This window comes from Podarcis cretensis (assembly GCF_951804945.1).
Source record: "Podarcis cretensis genome assembly, chromosome: 6".
Lineage (NCBI taxonomy): Eukaryota > Metazoa > Chordata > Lepidosauria > Squamata > Lacertidae > Podarcis > Podarcis cretensis.
In genome coordinates, this window is record NC_137175.1 from 68707379 (window position 1) to 68728392 (window position 21014).

General features: G+C 42.2%; 1 protein-coding gene across 2 annotated transcripts in view; it reads right to left on the reverse strand.

The window, feature by feature from the left end:
- The window catches only part of ADGRL4 (adhesion G protein-coupled receptor L4), an 88240-nt gene extending 67523 nt beyond the window's left edge, over positions 1 to 20717 (reverse strand). For both annotated transcript variants that reach the window (XM_079981326.1, XM_079981325.1), the window contains exons 1-2: positions 20013 to 20717; positions 18245 to 18409 (exon numbers count right to left, since the gene is read on the reverse strand). In XM_079981326.1, coding sequence (XP_079837452.1) covers positions 18245 to 18409; positions 20013 to 20139 — 292 coding nt within the window. In that variant the 5' untranslated portion in view covers positions 20140 to 20717. The remainder of the gene's footprint in view (positions 1 to 18244; positions 18410 to 20012) is intronic.
- Positions 20718 to 21014: the final 297 nt, after the last annotated feature.

Consider the following 21014-nt stretch of genomic DNA (forward strand, 5'->3'; position numbering starts at 1 on the left):
GGAAGCTGTCTAATGCTGAGTCAGGCCATTTGTCCATCTATCTCAATATTGTCTATACTGACTTGTAGTATCACTCCACATTTCAGACAGGGCTTTCTCTCAGCTCTATCTGGATATTTTGGGGGGTTGATACTGGAACCTGTCTCCATAGCAGATGTTCTACCACTGAGACGCAGCTCTCCCTCCAAAGCTGCAAAACACTGCACATTAAAAAGTACTATGAATATCATTAGTAATATAAGTGAATTGAAGGAGCTATAGGTAATCAGAGGTTACATTACCTAGGCTATATTATTCTGTTTTGGTGAACTCCTTTTTGAATAGATCAATGTCAGCACAATTGTCCTTTTTGTATGAGTGTTATGTGCCAGGGCCAGTGGAATAGCAAAGCATCTGTTCTTCCACTTAAGTGTCCAGGATGCGATTTCAGAAATAATCTTCCCCTTGCTACTTTTTTGAGCGAGCAACAATGTGACCTTGCTGTCTGAGTCATTTCTCTTCCCTTCTCTGAGCAAAGCTGGTATGAGACACATTTTCTTTCCAAAGAAATCTAGGCTCTTTGCAAGAAACATATATTAAATAAAGATATATGCTAGTCACTGCTGAAGCTTATGTCCACTCTCAAAATAACTTGTTTAGATGGCTGGCCATGTGAACAGCCTTCATTATGAATAAAGCATCAAAACCACTGCATAGCCACTCGAGCTATTCTTTTAAATTGCAGCACCCATTACATGGCTGCCTTTAAAATAAGCAAAGATTGGATTCAACTGTTTGGGAGAAAATAGCCATTTATTGTGGTGTGTGTTTTGGGGGCAAGTTTCATTTTCCTTCTTGCAAAAACAAGATCTTTGTGTCTAGGTAACAAATGTGCAACATTAAATCATAACAAAAAGAATTGAGTTCTCACTTTGGCTTGTACAAAACTGTTCTGTACATGTGGATTTAAGCTTGAGTTTCATTGTTTTTAACAGGCTGTTCAAAGACTGACCATACGTATCTTGCAATGGATATACAGTGGTACCTTGGGTTAAGTACTTAATTCGTTCCGGAGGTCCGTACTTAACCTGAAACTGTTCTTAACCTGAAGCACCACTTTAGCTAATGGGGCCTCCTGCTGCCGCCGTGCCGCCAGAGCCCGATTTCTGTTCTTATCCTGAAGCAAAGTTCTTAACCTGAAGCACTATTTCTGGCTTAGTGGAGTGTGTAACCTGAAGCGTATTTAACCTGAAGCGTATGTAACCCGAGGTACTACTGTAGTCCTGTAGAGAGGGCTAAAATCCTGATGTAATCAATGAGTGGATGGGGCTTGGGATAGTGTGCTCCATCCTTGACCTCCATGAACTATCTGTGTACAAATTTTTGTGTGTGTGCAAGCTGTGTGTATGCTGTCTTCATGTGATCTATGCCCTACACCAAATGCAGACAACATTACACCCACTCCAAGCATAAAGGGAAAAGAACCCATTAATCATCTCCGCAGTGGTGAAACGACTCATATGGAGGAGGCAAAGGTGTTTTTAAAACCATATAATTAATTAAAATCTTGCGTAAATCAAACAAGCCACTGTTTGCATCTCTTTCCAGAAGTCTGCAGGGATCTACAGTGGCTATCAAAAAGAGTCACTAAAGTACTCCAAAAAATGAGAGGATCAAACAAGTTATAGCTAATTATTCTCCTGCTATTGCCATACAGCAGGGGGTGGGGTAAATGTGACAAAATTGAAAGCATCATGGCCACAATAAACCTTATTCATGACAGTTAGTCTTCCCGAGGAGGAAACTATAGCCAGGATAAACCCAAGTTAAGAAGGGAGCTAAGCAAGGATGGATGAGGACAGATGATATGGAGGACAGGTGACAGACCTGCTGCCCTTTCACAATGAAAAGATGAGGTAGTTTTTAGATCCTTTTAACTCAATGGTTGCATAACTCAATCATTAAGAAATATAAAGCATTCTGGATGCAGTAGAGGGTTGTGTATTTTCGTTAATATCAATATAAGGAAATCTGTACTGAATCTACTGAAAATAAGTACAGCCCTGAGTTTCTGTTCTTCTATGTTTATAGTCAATGATGGCATAAATACTCCAAACTCTTACATAGGCTATCATGCAACTGAAGTAATTCCCATAAGATCCCACTTTTCAACAACGAAGGCAGATTATTAAGTTTCCTCATGCTCCAAGCAAAACAAAACCAGCAGTTTCCTTCCCACACTATGGGAAGAGTTCAAGGAGAAAGAACAAATTTGTTCCAAACATCTATTGTTTCCTTTGACCTTCCAATATACATAGAACCCATTATTGCAGCTACCATTGCCACAGAATCAGGTTGTATTAGACACTGCCTACTCCACAAGTTGTGTACTGTCTTTTCAAACCGTAGGCTATAATTCTCCAAAGTTCTGATAGGTGGCATGTTCAAGTTGTAGTGGGAGATGGCTAGAGGACGTGGCAAAGAGAAAGGGGCTTGGAAATGAGCTTTTAGAAGAAGAGTCTATGCATAACCCCAAATCAAGCCCCATCTCAAAACAAGAAAAAGGAGTGCCATTAAGTTAGGAAAAGATTTGGGCAAACTCCAATTACCTCTCATGCATAGGCTGTGCTTTTTTGCGAGGGGGTGGGGGATGGTGTGCTGGTACACATACCTTGATAAATGTAATGTGGGAGCCAGCACAAAATGACTACCATGAGCATCAAAGAAAGAGGTGGTGGTACTCTGTAGAGTAGTCCAATAACACTGTGTTAGATCATTGTTTAAAGCATAAGAACCTAGTGCATCCAGGTTTGAAAAATGCCTTCAGGTGGTATAGTGTGGAGTACAGCTAGCTAAGAAATTTATATTCTCCTTTTGAAACTGGCAGTCATATTTCAAGATCAAAAGTTGCTTTATGAAAAAAAAGTGGCACCTTCAAGAATATGTTTCAGAGTGGAACAGTGCTCCTGTTCAGGGTTCCAGACAAGCACACACTTTTCTGAGAACACTCAATTCCATTCCTTTTGCCCCTCAATTTCCCCCTTTCTCTCCCTGACAAACAGTTAGCAATCTGTAGCCACTCAGCATTCTTAGTCATCATTAGGATTTGGGGATTTTTTTAACTCCCCCATATTTTTTTCCCCTCCTCAATTTTTATTTTATTTTATTTTGCATTTCTCTGTATGTGGATGGTTAGGCTTGCCATATGTCAGGAAAATTTCTAACATGCCCTGATTTTCAGGTGTAAAAATGGCATCTGGGTGAATTTTGCCATTTTGGCTGCAGGACAGGCATTTGGGAATGATTTCATTGCTCGTAGATATTTTGTAAACTGTATTCTTGCACATACAATCAAATGAGCATGCACAACACCTTCTGCTTACACACCCATTGACTTCATTTCAGATCTGGAAACTAGGGAAATAGTACGACTTGCTGCGTATTGAAATGGCTCTTCTTTACACTGCTATTTGTCAATGGAACAATATGTTTCTCAGGTAGGTACAAGATAAACCGGATGTTCGGTTAATACATTTATGATTTCTTAAGCAAATCCTAGAACATCCTCTTTAAACTTAATCTGATTGACTCAAGAAGTAGAAAACAGACACTTCCCTTCGGAAATGGAACAACAATTGGCAAAAGGTTAAAGATGTTGAATTACAGAGATGTGCCTGAATCTATACGAATAGCAGAACGATTATAGAAAATTGTGGGTTCTTTTCAAAGAAACAGGAACTGGCTTTTCTGTATCATGTCTTGTTATACAATTTAGAATGCTCCTATGGCAGCAGAATAATGAGCAGAGCATCCCTGTGTTTTGAAGTCCTACCGTGTTTGATATGACTCACTTCTTAGTTCAGGGGAAGTCAGCACTGATGCCTTTCAGAATCCAGTTGTTGTTGTTCTATGGCTCTCAGCAATCCTGGTCACTGAACATGTTGACTGGTGTTGATGGTAAATGGAGTCCAAAAACATCTGAAGGGGGCAGCATAGTAGCTACCCCTGTCCTAGTTAATGTATTTAGGACCGCAGCTTAAAAGGGCAAATTTAGGGAAGCCTCTTTTTCAACTTCACTCTATACTCAAACTGAAAAAGCAGTTGTAGCTGAAGAATGCTTTACCAACACTAGCTTCTCCTGTATGTGGATGAACTGTGCCAATCCTACAAGACTAACAGGATTCATAGGTAAAGGTAAAGGGACCCCTGACCATTAGGTCCAGTTGCGGACGACTCTGGGGTTACGGTGCTGATCTCGCTTTATTGGCCGAGGGAGCTGGCGTACATCTTCCAGGTCATGTGGCCAGCATGACTAAGCCGCTTCTGGTGAACCAGAGCAACACACGGAAATGCTGTTTACCTTCCCACCAGGGCGGTACCTATTTATCTACTTGCACCTTGATGTGCTTTCGAACTGCTAGGTTGGCAGGAGCAGGGACCGAGCAAAGGGAGCTCACCCCGTCGTGGGGATTCGAACTGCCCACCTTCTGATCGGCAAGTCCTAGGCTCTGTGGTTTAACCCACAGCGCCACCCGTGTCCCTAACAGGATTCATATGGCATTGCAAATGTGCAATCCCTCATGTTGTGGCAATGTAACTACATTAAGTTACATTGAAGAAAGCAGAAATGTTTGTAGTAATTGGCAAGGGGTAGGTGTGAAGAAAGATGACACCTGAAAATTAACATTCAAAAACAACATTTAATTTCTAAAGTGAGGATGTAGTGAAAAGTATCTACTTCCCCATCCCTGGATTCCCTTAATTGCAAGTCATTCATTTTTTAAAAGTCAAATCTAAAACTATTTTATTTAATGGTGGCTACTGAGTCTAAATTGCAACCTGTACTCAGACATTGCTTATCATTTAGGCAGTGGTAGTTAGTGTCCATTGGGACTGGTAGGGTAGGAGGCAGGAAGGCTAACAGTAGTGGAGCCATAGCCAAAAACAGGCAGATCCAACCATTTTTAGCATTGTTCCTTCTTAGTTCAATTGAAGGAACATATCTTCAAGAAAAAGCTGCAGTATTGGAATATGGCTGCATTCTCATATGGAAAACCTTTCACGAGCCACATGCCAGAATGGGCAGAATCATAAATACACATGATACCTTTTATTCAGTAGACTAGTTTCTCCCCCAAGCCACCCCCAGGAGAATAAAGACACAAGGACACAGAATTTTAAGTTATTGTTAATGTGTGAGGCTGAAAGGGAAGCCTCAGAGCCGCGCCACGGCTTAAATCGGCCCTGGCCACGCCCCCAAAGCGACCTGATTGGCCGCCTGGCTACATGGTGTGGCTGGGGTCTCCCCCAGCATGACGTGGGATGCTGTCCCACCCGCCTGCTGAGTGGGGTGGCCAGGAGGCCTGACTGCAACCCGTCCCCACAAAAAAGTGGAGCCGATTTCAAGGACACATTCCAGCCAAGCAGAAACATTCAAAGAGGGTGTGAAGCCAGGCCAGTAGAAGAAGTGATTGGGAAGGGAGTGTGGTCTGAGGCAAATACCCCAGGTCAGATGGAGAGGCTTGGGGGGCTTCATTCAGCTCCCAGGCCTGAGATTCCCTACTCACATACCTTGTTTTTCCTTTGTGCTGCAAGGCTAATGAACCAACTTTCACTGTGTAGTTATCATTTGCTTCTAATTTCCTGCAAGCTTCCCTTCATAAATAATGTGAGTGCAAACAATAAACTTGACTTTTTCAGCCTATCTAGTTTCCTATGAGGGAAACTAGTTTGGTCCACCTATTCTGCCAAAGTAAATATCACGCAAATTCTTAAACCTGAAGAAGTACTCCTGTGCTCTTCTTAGGGATAAGTGGCCCTGTCAGTTATGATTCCCCTCTCTTCACTACATTTCCACATGAGTTTGTGCCGTTTGTTTTAAAAAGTTGTCATAAAAATCAACCAGCATTTTAGTGCAAAACTCTCCAAATATACAAAATTTTGTATGCGATTTTGCTTAATGTATATTTTCATTAAGCTGTTTTTCCCCGATACAAAAATGCATTGTATGTTCTTACCATATGTGTGTGTTTGTGTGTGTGTGTGTGTGTGTGTGTGTGTGCATTTTAATGCAATCTTTACTCTAGTATATGTGTTTATGCAAACTGAATTGAATTCCCCCCCCCATCTCTAGGCCTCGTCTTGAAAACATTTCCTGGGTCAAGAACTATGAGAACTAGAAGAACTTGGGACAAAGTAACTCGCTCCAAAACTTAAGAATTTGCTTTTCTGAAACTCAGAGCTGTGACTTACCCAGGCTGTTTAATTAAATGAAAGAGAATGGGAACGACTAAGACTCTCCTCCTCCAAAGAGGGGAGGGGTTGTGGGCGGGAGCCGATCTCTGCCTCAAGCAGGGGGCGTTAGCCCCCTGCCACCCACTCACCTGGCTGGCACACCACGCCCACGGGCAAGCGCCCAACAAGGTGCCTTGGAAGGGGCATGGACGGCAGCTTAACTTGCTGCTGCGCCAGCCACGCGGCCTCACTTTTCGCCGTCCCGTCGTGAGTCACCCACCCTCCACTCCCTTAGAGCTCAGGGTTTCAGTTTTTCTCTTGGCCTTGCTATGGACCTTAGGTTGGTCGCCCTGGTTGTCCAGGGGGCCTGGTAGGAATTTTTCCATTTGGCATTAGGCTTTGTGGTTTTGTTGCCTACCTCGTAGTGATCGTCACAACTTTCGTGGTATTGGTGGGTAGGTTAGGCACTGGAATAATGTGTTTGAGATGTGTGGAAGGGCTAGGTGTGGCCATCGCCTACGCCTTCAGTTTTTGGGTATTCCGTTAAAGGAATCCGGCGGTCGTGTATTCTGTCTGATGCCTATGTGGTGGGGGGCCATGGCACGACCCTTGGTGACATCGGGGAGAGCTTATAGTTGGATTAGCATCAACAGGCTCCACCTACTGGTGAATAAACCCCCCTTTTAGACTCACCCCTCTCCGATTGGGTGGAGTCAACTGACGTGATCCAAGCCTAAGCCAATACCTTTTCACTTGATGTAATCAATAAAGTTGTGGCCACTTCTTGCCCATTAACCTTATATTACGTGTCTGTGTGTTTTCATTCCACTAAGCGGGGATCGGGTCCTCAAACCACAACTGCACTTTGGCAATTTGGAAGTCCTGCATTTTATTATGATAAAAATCATAAAAGGCCTTTACGTAGTTCAGGACTCTGTTTTTATTTCAATGTTATCTAAAAGAACCATTGCTACTAAACTTCCTGAAGATGTGGTTTTAAAAAAGTAAAATAAACACACACACACACACACACACACAGAGACAGAGAGAGAGAGAGAGAGAGAAAGAAAGAAAGAAAGAAAGAAAGGGAGAGTCAGTCTTCGTATCCCTTGGTTATTTTGCAGGACTTATTGCCTCATATTTAATAAACCACTTTGCTGTGTGTTGCTTAACTGGTAAGCAGTTATTGAGTTAAAATCAGAAGACTGCTAAAAAATCAAACTGTCTCCTTTTTGTGTTCCAAGAAGGGAATGTTCTAATTGACCTACTGAGGGCCGCCTTCTCATCTGCAACTCTTTTTGTAGATGCTGATAAAATTCCAAGCATGCAAGGAACCCTTACAAGAGTCTGTCTGAACTCAGGTTGAGAAGAGAATTAGTGTGAAGAGCCTCCATAATCACTAGCTTTCGGAATGCTTTTACAGTTCCATGCTGTGGAGCTATGCCTCGGGCCAGACTTTGCAGGAACCAGCTTGTAACCTCAGGCTAAGGTGATGTGAGCTAGGTTAGACATTCAGCCCACATGTTTCTCATAAGAGAAAGACCAGACATATCATAGAAAGAAGATACTGTATTAAGAGCTGCTTGATATTGAGTCACACCAGTGTGGTCCTTCTACTTTAGCATCATCTACACTGAGTGGTAGAGGCTCTCCCAGGGAAGTCATGCAGAGAGAGAATGCTTTGCGTGGACAGGCGGAGTCCCCAGATCCCGAGTGGTCCCCCCCGTCATGTGGAATAACGACTCTAGACAACGTGCTATGGGATTAAATTGGCCACAACTTTATTAAATTTCAAATGTGGGTAGACCTTGGCTCAGGCATTGGGCGTTCTCCCTCCCTAGTCCCCAGCCGGGGACCTAGGGAGCATCAGGGTTATCCAGTGTGTGTGTGGGGGATGGGCCGGCTCTGGAGAACATATGTTCAAGCAGAGATAGCCGCCCCCGTTACGCCGCCGCAGGGGAGAGCAATGACGACCTTTCGGCGTACGGCCAAAGCCTCCCTTCAAAAACCCCTTTAACGGGGAACCCTGGTATCGCCGCCGCAAAGAGGAAGATGGACTAAAGGATTCCGCCCAAGGCCTGATACCGCCAAAGTTGTGACGTTTTGCTACGGGAAAGGCGAAACCTGCCAATGCAGGGAAATTCCTTTCCGGCCCTTTAACAGCGACCTTATCGTAGCAGCGCCCGCATACCTGTGGAGAAAGGTTAACCTGCAAAACCTATGAAGAAAAGATAACCTGCAAAAGAAAGCATTAACTGAGGGTGGGTAGGGTGGGAGAAGCTCTGGAGCCAAGTGAGGATTAACAATTAAGATCCACCCTCTATTGTGTGGGCAGGTAATCCCTCCCCCTACCTGGCCTGGTTTCCCTGGCAACGCTTCCCCCAGGTGGGATTGGACAACTCGCTGGGGTAGGCGGGGACCTCCAGGTATCCCACCTGAGGGAAGGCAAAGCCTATGCTGATGGGGCCACTCCAGATCCAGGGCTGCACGCGTCCCCGCAAAGGGCGCCCCCCGTTTTAAGTGGGGAGCGGTCATTCTCACCTTACAATCTTTAGATCCTTCAAGATCTTAGAACATATTCTTTATGTGCTCTAAGAAAATATACTTCGTATGTATATCACTGAGTTCTGGTTACACATACAAATTAAAGAACAAAGATATTTGAATCCTACTATTTCCTATCATAACTAGTCAGCTTATTGAAATACTTATTTTATTGAAATACTTATTTTTATTTTATTGAAATACTTATTTTTTTATTGATTCAGTTGGGTCCTAATACTCAAAATAGTTATGCCAGGGACAACAGCAAAATATCTGCTTGAATTTATCGGCTATTATCCCCGAGGACTGGGGTTTAGCCATCATCATTCCAATATTTAAGAAAGGAAACAGAACTGAGCCAGCTAACTATAGACCAATCAGTCTATTAAGCGTTATTAGCAAACTGTACGCTGCTCATTTATGTGATAAATTGGTGGAGTGGATGGAAAGAGAGCATATTCTATCAGAAGCTCAAGCTGGTTTTAGAGCAAAGCGTTCAACTATAGACCAGGCCCTTGTCCTTCAACACCTGGCAGACAAATACTCTAGAAAAGGGGGGTCTTTATATGCAGCTTTTGTCGATTTTAAATCGGCTTTTGATCTAATACCAAGGGACAGACTCTGGGAAAAGCTTGGCGCTACAAACATAGATAAACGCTTATTACGCCTTATCCGTGGTCTATACGAAAACACCAGGGTGAGGGTAAGATGCGATCGGTCAGGCCATCTAACTAAAGAAATTCAAACGCACTATGGGGTTAAACAAGGATGTGTCCTCGCGCCAACGCTATTTAATTTTTATATCAACTCTCTAGCAGTAAATATGGCGAAAGAAAATGCCCACCCTCCCAAATTGGCAGGTGTGCCCCTCCCGGTGCTTCTGTATGCGGACGACGCAGTCCTACTCTCCTTTTCCTGTGTTGGCTTGAGGAAGCTTTTGAGATCACTTGCTGACTATTGTCAAGCGGAACAACTATCAATAAATTACAGCAAATCTAAAATTATGGTGTTCTCAAAAAAAAGAAGGAAACACAAATGGAGAATTAATGGTCAACCTATTGACCAGGTAGCAACTTTCAAATACCTGGGAATAACTTTTCAGGAAAGGGTCTCGTGGCACCAACAGATGAAAAACGCCATTGCCAACGCAGGAAGGGCCAGTAAAGCCCTTACAAGATTCTTTCATGGGAAGAAAGAATACGTTCCGGCGGCCTCCCAGGTTTTTGCTGCAAAAATACTCCCACAACTCACTTATGGATCCCAGGTCTGCAGTTTTAAAAATTTTGCGCCTATGGAGGCATTTCAAACAAAATTCTATCGGTGTTTATTGGGGATCCCCCCTTGTGTATCTAATATAGCTGTCCGCTTAGAAGTTGGACAACCACCCGTTAACGCACGGCTGTGGATTCTAAAGATACACTACTGGTTAAAACTTATTTTTTCCCCGGCCGGTTTGGCTCCCTTAACACTCTTAGACACCTTTCATTCTACCTGGAAAGCTTCCCTGTTTGAAAAGATAAGAAGCTTGGGATTCTCCCCGCAGATCTTAATAGCGGCAGGATATGAGAGTGCCAGAAGTCAAGTGCTCCAACGCATTAGGGACATAGAGCTGCAATGTCATATGGGCAAAATGGATAAACATGCCACAATTAGAGACTTTGGGAGAGGGTTCTCACCCGCAAATTATCTGGCTGATTTACAAATACCTAAGTACAGACACTCCTTTACCCTGGCCAGATTCAACGTTTTGCCCTCTGCCCTGTTGTTAGGCAGATATGAGGGCAAACCATATGAGTCACGTGTTTGCCCATGTGGCTCATCGGAAGTGGAAACAAGTCTGCATGTATTGCTGCACTGTAGTTATTACGAGGACTTACGTCTGACCTTTATTGCCCCAGTTCTACAAAAGCTTAAAAATAAACCAGAACTCCTATGTATGAGAGCCTTGGTAGAAGATAAGGTCCCTGAAATTACGATCAATGTTGCCAAATTCTGTGTAGCTGCTATTAGGCGCAGGAAACAAGAGCTTTCCAATGTCAATATGCAGGTGAAGGCAAATATTTAATTTTATTTATGCTGTCTAATTTTAAATTGTTGTTATGACCTAATCTGTATTGAAATTGTCCTTTGTTCTTCTGGTGTTATCTTTTGCTGACTAGCTGTACGAGTTAATCTGGTCTGTGACCGTTTAATAAACTTTGATTTGATTTGAATTTATCGGGTCTCTTTCCTGTGTATGTGTTGTTGTTGTTCGCTCTCAGCTTCTTCCATTCTCCATTTTGTTGCAGTCTAAGCTTGTTCAACATTGCAAAGCCATCACCAATAAGCACACACTGACTTCTCAAGTTTCTGCTTCCTTCTGTGAGAGCTCTGCTGCTCCTGTTTTCAGTGATGAGTCATCAGCTAGCTTAATTCAGATCAGCTTCTGCCAGAGTGAAACTTTTCAAAGGTAACCTCTTTAGAGCATTCCAAATACAATGAATTCAAACATACATTTTATGTACATTAAATGTATAACTTTGACATAGATCACATCCATGCAATACATGGCATGCCCCCAAAGAATTCTGTAAACTATAGTTTGCCCCACAACTCTCAGCACACTTAACAGACTACAGTTCCCAGGATTATTTGGGGGAAGCCGGGTGCTTAAAATATATGGTGTATATGTGATCATAGTGTTGGGTGGGGTCTTGTAGGCCATCCTCCTCAATGCAGAGCGCCCCCAACAGTTGGCTATCCATCTCTGTTTGAAGATCTAAGCTAGGGCAAAGAGATCCAGTTTTTTGAAGTTTCAGCTGCGGCAAAGCCATCACCCCTACAACTAATTGGTTACACTGTAGTGCAAATTGTCAATAAATTTATCCTAATGCTCAATTGAAATCGACCTTCCTGTAACTTAGGGCCCATTATATATAGCCCTACCTTCTGAAGTAGGAGAGAACAAGTCCTTGCCTTTTTACAAGGCAACAGTCCTTCAGGAATTTGAAGAGCACTACTTTAATACCTAGGGACGCAGGTGGCGCTGTGGGTTAAAAGCCTCAGCGCCTAGGACTTGCCGATCGAAAGGTCGGCGGTTCGAATCCCTGCGGCGGGGTGCGCTCCCGCTGCTCGGTCCCAGCGCCTGCCAACCTAGCAGTTCGAAAGCACCTCTGGGTGCAAGTAGATAAATAGGGACCGCTTACCAGCGGGAAGGTAAACGGCGTTTCCGTGTGCGGCTCTGGCTCGCCAGAGCAGCGATGTCACGCTGGCCACGTGACCCGGAAGTGTCTCCGGACAGCGCTGGCCCCTGGCCTCTTAAGTGAGATGGGCGCACAACCCCAGAGTCTGTCAAGACTGGCCCGTACGGGCAGGGGTACCTTTACCTTTACCTTTACTTTAATACCTGCTGAAAACACATTGTCTTCCAGTGGAATCAGTCAACACTTTAAGTTTTGCAGGGGCGGACTTTGGTAATATGGCATGTGAGTGAGGACAAAATTTTGTGGCTCCCCTCCGAAATATTTCTTTTTTTGACAATAATTCCTTTGGGTCCAGTCGCTTTTTAATGGATCTTTTCAGTAGGTACCTGTATAAATATTATTATTATTATTATTCCTGATACTTTTGTGCCTCCATGGCTAGGCACCCTGTACGTGGGACCTGCCTACACTGCCCTAAACCCAACACTGAGTTTTGAGAGATCTTAAAGTTAGATAAACTGACTTGATTGGTATTTGGAAGAGGGGGAGTTCTGAGTTTTCATGTATTATGTGCAGCCTGTGCTTTTCAAAATATCTTTGCTGTGTCTGGGAAATCATTGCAACAGGACAGCTGTGGTTACATATACACGGGCTGTACAATTATTTCAAAAACTCTGGCAAATATAATTGCTGTGCAGTTGGAAAGGAGACACACGATGGCTTTTCAGAGCCCCAACTTCACATGGAACTATGCAGCCTCACGATAGCTGGATGAGCTGCTAGTATGGAGATTGATTCATCTCTCAGAGTGTAAATTGCGACTGACGTTTACAAGTGATTCTTGTGGCTATTGTCTCTTCCCCTTCCTGCCTGCCGGCCTGTGCAGAACAAACAGCTCAGCTTCATTGTCCTGCCATATTTTAGAAAGTTAAAGTAAACACTGTGATCACGCTGTTTACTTCAATATTGTGCCAGCGAAACAGCAAATTGGCAGTCAGCAGTCATCAGGCAGCCAGCAGTAAAACTATACAACAGTACCGGAAAGCTGCAAGTATGTCAGCCCGTTTTATCCCTAATATTGGAGGGGAAATTCCCAAACATTGCATTTCAATTGGCTTCTTTGTCACCTACTGTTATTCAGTCGAGTCTGAATTATTTTTCTAGATCTGGGTTATCTGCTGCACGGAAGTTCCATTTCTTTGTAATTTAGATGTGGTTTATATTCATACCTAAAGCTGTAATTGCAATTTACCATCCTCTTTCACATCCAACATCACCATCAGCTTTCTTCATGATTTTAGCACACGCACGAACACACACATTATCCACAGCAATCCTCCTAAAAATGTGCACCTATGAGATTTGGGTGGCCTTGTTTTCCCCACTATGTATGACAGGGATGGGGAATCTGTGGCCCTCCAGATTATGTTGGACTCTGAATCCCATAAACCCCAGTCAGCACAGCCAGTGGCAAGGGATGATGAGAGTTGTAGTCCAACAACGTCTGAAAGGACAAAGGTTTTCCACCCCTGATTTATCCCAATATTGTGAGCAGTGTTGGCTTTCTAGAGCATTGAACAGGCGTCTTTCCATCCTGAAAACTGAACCATAGCTCCCTGGTACATTTGGCAACTTTAGCAATCACCACATGAAAAGAATAACGATAAGATTAGGATATATTTATTCATGGCTCATCTTACAACATTTGTTTAAATGTGACCTTTGTTGGTGTCTTTGGCTTCATCTGCTCTTTTTATATTTTTGATAACTGCCTTTTTAAAAATGCTTTTAAAAAATTTGCAGCATGATGCTGCAGAACTTGCACAATAATTTTTAAAATAAAATTTGCTATTAGCTGCAAAAATGTTGAGATCTGTTCTTAAGATCGAAAAAATGAGAATCTCGGAGAAACAAAAAAGATAGATCCTTCCATCTCTACTCAGAGGAGAATCATTGCAATGAATGGGCCTATGTTAGTCATGCCCTTTCATTTCACTGAGTCTGCTCTGAATGATATTAACATGGAACAAAACACATTGATCTTTAGATCCCATTCCCTACTTGAATTATCCTACTTGACAAAGTTCCTTTCATGGACAATCTGGAGAAGACAGATTGCGCTATTGAATCACTGTCTCTTTAAGGAGTAAAAAACAGTTTCATAGCAGTATACACATTAAATGAATTAAACTGACAACTGTCAGTTCAACCTCTTTTTGCTTTCAAAAAAATCATACAGATCCTTTGTTTAAAAAAGGTTGAATGTTACTTCTGAAACCAATAGTTGCAGCAGCTTCCTTGATTATATCAACACAAAGCTCCAGAGTTAAGAGTGGAGAAGGGAGGTATTTAAATAACATCATTAAGGATATCATTAAAAGCCAGCTATTACTGAACAGGTGCAAAATTGTTAAATTGCTGCTAATGACAGCAACAGTGAGCGTTGCCACCTATCTAACTAACATGCTTGCACTGTGTGTGTCATTTGGCGAGCTGCGGTTTATATGCGTACATGAAAGAGAATCTGCATTGATGATAACAGAAGGACTGTTGTACTAGCAAGCAAACGTTATAAATTGAAGAGTAACAGGCATTTATTTCCAGAAGCCCTTCCTAGGAAAAAAGTAGAGGAGAAACACTCACACTCCAAGATCTAACATATCATTAAATCACAGCATCGCTCCACTTATTTTAGCTTCAAGCTAATAACTAACCTGACTATCTTTTAATCCTTTTAAGATCTTATCCAATTAAAAGCAGATGGTAAATATGTTCTTAGAAGACTACAAAGAAGATTAGCTGAGTTACTCGATCCACTGCCTTCAAAAAATGCCCTTTTTTTTGCTTCCCAAGAATATGTCCTGGACCACCAATGAAAACCAACGAATGAATAGAGAAAGAACCCATCCACATGATGCTGACACAAAACTTCACACATACACTATGCAAAAAGAGGAAATAACATTACCCCCTTCTCTCCTCCACCTCTACCTCCACAAACTCACAATGCCTACGATAACAATGTCTCACACCAAATGTAACCAACCTGTAGAAAAGACTACGAATTGAAAACAGATACGCTAAAAATTTTCAGTAAAAACCATTTAAAGAAATCTCCTATTAGCTTACCCACCTTCACCCAGAAAGCTTGGGCAGCTGCTGGGGTTCATGAACTCTGCCAGGGACCACCATTGATGCGGGCCCTGAGAGCCACCAACCTATATAACTCACTATGGGGTACTGTGGGGAAATTAAAAATGGTGTCCTGGAGTTCTCTAATGCAGGAGACAATTTACCTTGCCAAAGCCAGTAAAGATGTCCTTGACCATAAACCACAATAAAGCAGTGACCAAACAACAAAAAGCACAGTATATCCAAATAAAGGAGACAAAGGCTAGGCAAATAGAAACAGAAAAATGGGATTTACTCCCAGGTAAGTGCACATAATTCATCCTTTAAAGTAGTGTGAGAAGAATGAAATAATCTCTAGCTAGCACCTAAAAGCAAGTAACCTTGGGAAAGTAGCCACAGCCACCACTGAAAGGGCTTTGTCTCCAGTCACTCCAGTCATTTTCTTGAATCAAAATGACAGTACCCCTAAACATTTTTTAAAGAAAAAAACACACACTCTCTCTCTCTCTCTGTGTGTGTGTAATGTATCACATTTGTTAATGTTAGTTTAAAACTTCCCACAATCCAGGAGCTTCAGATTTCAATGCTCTACAACTCCCATAATCTCTGACCATTGGCCATGCTGATGGAAGGGGCACAGCTCAGTCATTCCTGGTCTCATGGAATAATTAAGCATGTATTTGGCTCTCATTAGTTCTTTTGCTGTGTGACAGAAGACACCCCCCCCTTTCCTTTCACACAGTGGTGAATATAAGGGATTTGGAGTAGTAATAAATTCATGTGATCACATGAAAATTAAAGACTCATCACTTGATAAACACGTTTCTCAATGACAGGAATATGACAGGAAAAATTGCTTTCAGGGTAACCCCATTCCAGTAAAATCCATTCCAGTCAGCCATGTAGGCTATGACACGAATATAGTCATTGTCCTCTCCTTTTCTGTTATTAACAGAGATTAGACTGACTATGACGCTGACTAGAAACAGCGTCATTTTGTGTAATATTTCCCCCACACATGCCTTTGTCACTATCAGATTTCTAGAAGCTATGAATACACAGGCAACCTAAAACTCATTTATCTTTCCATAATTTTTATTTCATGTTTTTGTGTGTATGCCTGTTGACTAAACTTGGCCCAAGGGGATGGATTAATACAGTTAGATAATTTACTGTTCTGTCCTTGATCCTGTCATGTCTGGATAGCTCAGTTGGTTAGAATATGGTCCTGACTACCGGTTTGATCCCCATACAGGACAGCTGCATATTCCCGCATTGCAAGGGGTTGGAATAGATGATCCTCAGGGTCCCTTCCAACTCTACAATTCTATGATTCAATGTGTTTTGGGAGGGCCATTTCGTCCACCTTGGGGCTCTTTTCTTTTGTCCATGCAAAAGTCTGCTTAGGAATGCATAGTTGAGTATTAGTATTCATGGAAAATAGAAATTATTTCAGTATTTATGGATAAGGAATGGGTGTTGGGGCAACATGCTCTACCCCAACCAATGCACATTAATTTGAATGTTTGGAATGGATCCCTGTAGCTACCCATATATTTATTATTCACAGATACTGAAGAACTAAAACATCTGACATTTAAAAACAAATGGGTCAATATGGTTTAGGGAGTCATGGACAGAAAAGCTGGGCACTTTTCTGGGAGCAGGCCTTATTGAACAAGGTGTGACTTTTGTCCAAGTAAGAAAGAATAGGCTTGCTCTGGCAGGGAAACAACAGCGGAGCGAGTATGAATGGAATCCCCCACTGAGGATTTTCTCTCATCATTTTTCACTTTCCATTTTTATTTAGGTGAAATCCAGTGAGAACCTGGTGGGACCCCTCTAAGAAAGTGAGCTACTTTCATCCATTGCATTTGATCTTCCTGTGAAATCCCCTCAGGTATTCTACATGAAGGCAAACTCTCAAAAATTAATGCTTTAAGTGAGGGGAAAGAGAGAGGGATCAACACCAACAGTTGGAGACCATCCTGACTTCCTAACCTGAATCCTCCTATCCAGGGCTCTATTCAAAAGAAGCAAAGAAAGAGGAGATGCATCAAAATGATGCCAACAATCGAACTTCATCAAATAAGAGAGTCATTATAGAAGACTGAAAAAGCCCCGCATTTCTTTTGAGAGATGTTGGCTTGGTAGGATATCCGAAGCAATCTTCAACTGAAATAAATCAAGCCTTTCAGTATTTTGTACAAAATACAGTCATACCTTGGATCCCGAACACCTTGGTACTCAGACGTTTTGGATCCCAAATGCCACAAACCCAGAAATGAGTGTTCTGTTTTCTGAACTTTTTTTGGAACCCAAACGTCCATGGCTTCCGATTGGCTGCAGGAGCTTCCTGCAGCCAATCAGAAGCTGCGCATTGGTTTCTGAATGTTTTGGACTTCCGGAACGGATTCTGTTAGACTTCCAAGGTATGACTGTATATAGAATAAGAGTTGGAAGAGACCACAAGGGCCACCCGCTGCAATGCAGAAATCTTTTACCCAGTTTGGGGTTTGAACCCATGACTCTGAGGTGAAAAGTCTCTACCAAGTGAGCTATCCCAGGCTTCATTTGTTAAAGTTTTTTAAAGAACAGTTTTGAGGCTGTGCAACCCTCCCCTCTCCCCGCACACTTTCTTTTTCTCATGACTTTTGGTGCTACCTCCCCATTTAGCCTCAGGGATCCAGCCAGCTAGCCAGAGCCCACACCAGAATACTCTATTCCATTCCCAACCCGTCTTTTCTGCTTTTCATTTCCAAGTGATTCTACCCCCCCCCCCCCCACGGCCACTGAACATGCTAATTCCTCATTGATTTGTTTGGGTGTATATTTCTCATACTCTGCAAACCCTAGGGTTTCCCAGAGCATGCTCATTCCACCCTGGTTTTTTTCTTTCACGGATCCCACCTGGGTCACAATCTTGTCAGCATTCACTACCTGAGCTCACTAGCAAAGGGAGATACTTTGGTGACAAATTTAGTTTTCCACAAGTCATTCAAAAATGCAGGAATTCCAGGAACAAAGTCTACAATAATCATGCAACCTTCCAGTGTCTACATCTACAAATCATGCTGGAATGACAAGTTTGTCAGAAGAAGAGATTGCTAAAGATAACCCAATAAAATAAATAATGATTTGTAAGAAAACTCCATGAATATTAGCTTGCTTACCATAACATCCATTTCTGTCTGGTTTCTCTATGCCGGGCCCACTGAATCCTGGGCTACAAAAACAGCCTTGGCGTCCATTACGAACTTCACATTTTGCACGCTCATCACATGGGATGGTACAGTTCTGGGAAGAGTAGCTACTGTCCAGCAGTGTGGACATGAACACTAAATGGAATTTAAAAGAACTGTGAGTTTTGTCTTTGTAGTTGTTGAGTTCTGAAATCAGTTTTAGGCAAATACATTTGGGACAAAATAAAATTGCCATTAAGTTGAAAAATCTTATTGCTAAAGAGTCCTGTTGAACAAGGCTTGAAAACAAAATTATAACTGCTGAATGAATGATTTAAGCTCAAATATCTAGGCTTTCAAGTATGTGGATTTGTCTTGAAAAGCATCAGCCTTCAAGTGCATTCAGTAAACACAAAAATACTGCACAAAGCTCCACAGTATATTTGAATAAACTATAAGTGTTTAATTCTACCATGTTTCCCTGCACAGAGCAAAAGTGGCAAATAGTTCTTAGTCCAAAGAACACAACAGAGGAGACAAAAAACATTGTGCATCTACAGGACACCTCCCCTCCCCACAACAAGCATTTTAACATTACTTTTTAATAGCACTAGTCCAACAATGTAACTTCATGGAAGATTACATTTACACACAATAGCAGTATTATTTTGGAACACTTTCCCCATTTTTCAAGGCTACAGTATGACTGTCTGAGCTATTTGCTTCATCTTGAGTGTGATAATGGAGTCCAGGCCGATTTTCAAATTCTCCTTACGTCTGGTGATTGCAACGAGTTTCAGCATTATGAAAGTTTGCTTTTGAAAACATTAAGTATAAATTCATTTCCCCATAATGGCAACCTTTATTACTATTTCACATAAGCCACTCTGAGCTTCCCTTTCTCCCCCTGAAGAGTGGCAAATCTATTTTCTGAATAAATAAATAAATGCATTAACACAAAGGAAAAGGAAACAGAATGCAAACAACACAGACCAAGCCATTTACTCAGACGAAATCCCTGTAACTTCAGGGGAGCTTACTATCTTTTAAAGGTGTTTAGGATTGCAGCCTAAACTTCATAAAGTAAGCAGTTGTTGGACAATACTCTCCTAACCCTAATATTACTTTCTAATATTTGAATCGCCATCTTAGTGCTTTATGTCCAAGATTAATTACTGCAGGAAAAACAAGAAGTAGCTTTCTATGAATAATAATGTCCAAAAACATTTTAAAGGTCATGATTATACAACTTTGTAAATATATAATTCTGTTCCCTTCCTCTATTACATTATGCATTATTTATGTGCTTCTTCCCTACAGAAAACCTCTTATTATTATTTCTGAATCTGGCCATCTGTGAGATGTGGCCTTGGTTTAACAAACTGGATAATATTCACATTCACCACTGCCGCCGCCAATGCAATAGCATTTCTGTCTTCTCAAGGTCAGAATTCATTTGAGCTCATGGGATTATTGTCGTCAACTTCTATGCATGCCAGTCTTCTGCAGACATTAGAGTTTCTTTGCCAATGTGGTTTTGACAAATCTAGCAACTTCCAAAGCTGGACCTGAGAAACTACTTGAGATTCAGACCATTGGTCCATCCCAGTCCTACTTGAAGATGCCAGGGACACTCTATTACTGTGCTTTGGTTGTCCCACATGGATCTCCCAAACTTTCTCTTCCCTATTTCCACACCCTGCCCACCAGTTTTGTCTCTTACATCCAACTTAACCATTCATGAAATAAAATTACCTACCTAGGACCAGTAGAAGTTTCATGGGTGGTGCTTCTAAGAAGTGCTCAGTCTTGAATCCCTTTGTAACAAAATATCTGGTCCTGCTGGAAAATGTATGATCGTGGGCTAAAGGGTTGCACATGCCCATTAGAAGAGGGGATCACGGCGAAATGCCAAAGCTCTTTATTCTGCCATTTGCCTGTCCGTATGCTTCTTCAAATATTTTGAGGGAAGGATGAAGTGAGCTAAAATGCTGAACAGCAAATCAGCTGGAGAGCAAAGTAAAGGAACTGTATAGAAAGTTTGATCAAACAGATGAATGAATATGAGTGAGGATAGGCGCAGGAGACAGGCATGAGTACAGAGTTTAAGGAGATGGAGCGTTAGGGACTAACAAGAAGATTTAAGAAAGATACAGGGATAGAACCAAAGACTGAGGATAGCACAGTGGATGGAGATCACAATGGACTTGGAAAGCTGTGGGGAGTAGACCAGGAATGAAAAATGAGCATTAAGAAATGGTGAGGCAGTTACCGGGATCCCACCAGCCTTGCCTGATGTGGGTTGAGCAAATCAGAATTCTAGCACCCCAAAAGAGTTGGTGAAATCTGTAGTTTGCTTCCGTGTCGACTGCTTTCCTTGGCTATCCAGAGATGTCCCAATCGCAGTCTGAAATTCAGTCACTTTAAGAGCAGCAGCATGAGAAGGAGGCACAGGAAATCCACTGAGATTTCTTTTGTGTGGAAAACAAAGATATAAAGCCATAGGAGGAAGGAGGCAGGAAGCCAAATGTGCAGCAAGGAATTTCAGGACCAGCAGGGAGGTACGTGTTAAGGCCCTAAAGGGGTGATGTAATCATAATTAGAGGATAAGTGGCAAAGAATATTGGGGGTGGGGAGAAGATGAATTTTGCTACACCTAACAGAGAATGGGGGGGGGGGGTTGGCAACATAATGCAGGCAAGAACACGTCCAGTCTCTTTCACTTGGATATATTTTGCTTCCTGCTATACACCTTTTTCAA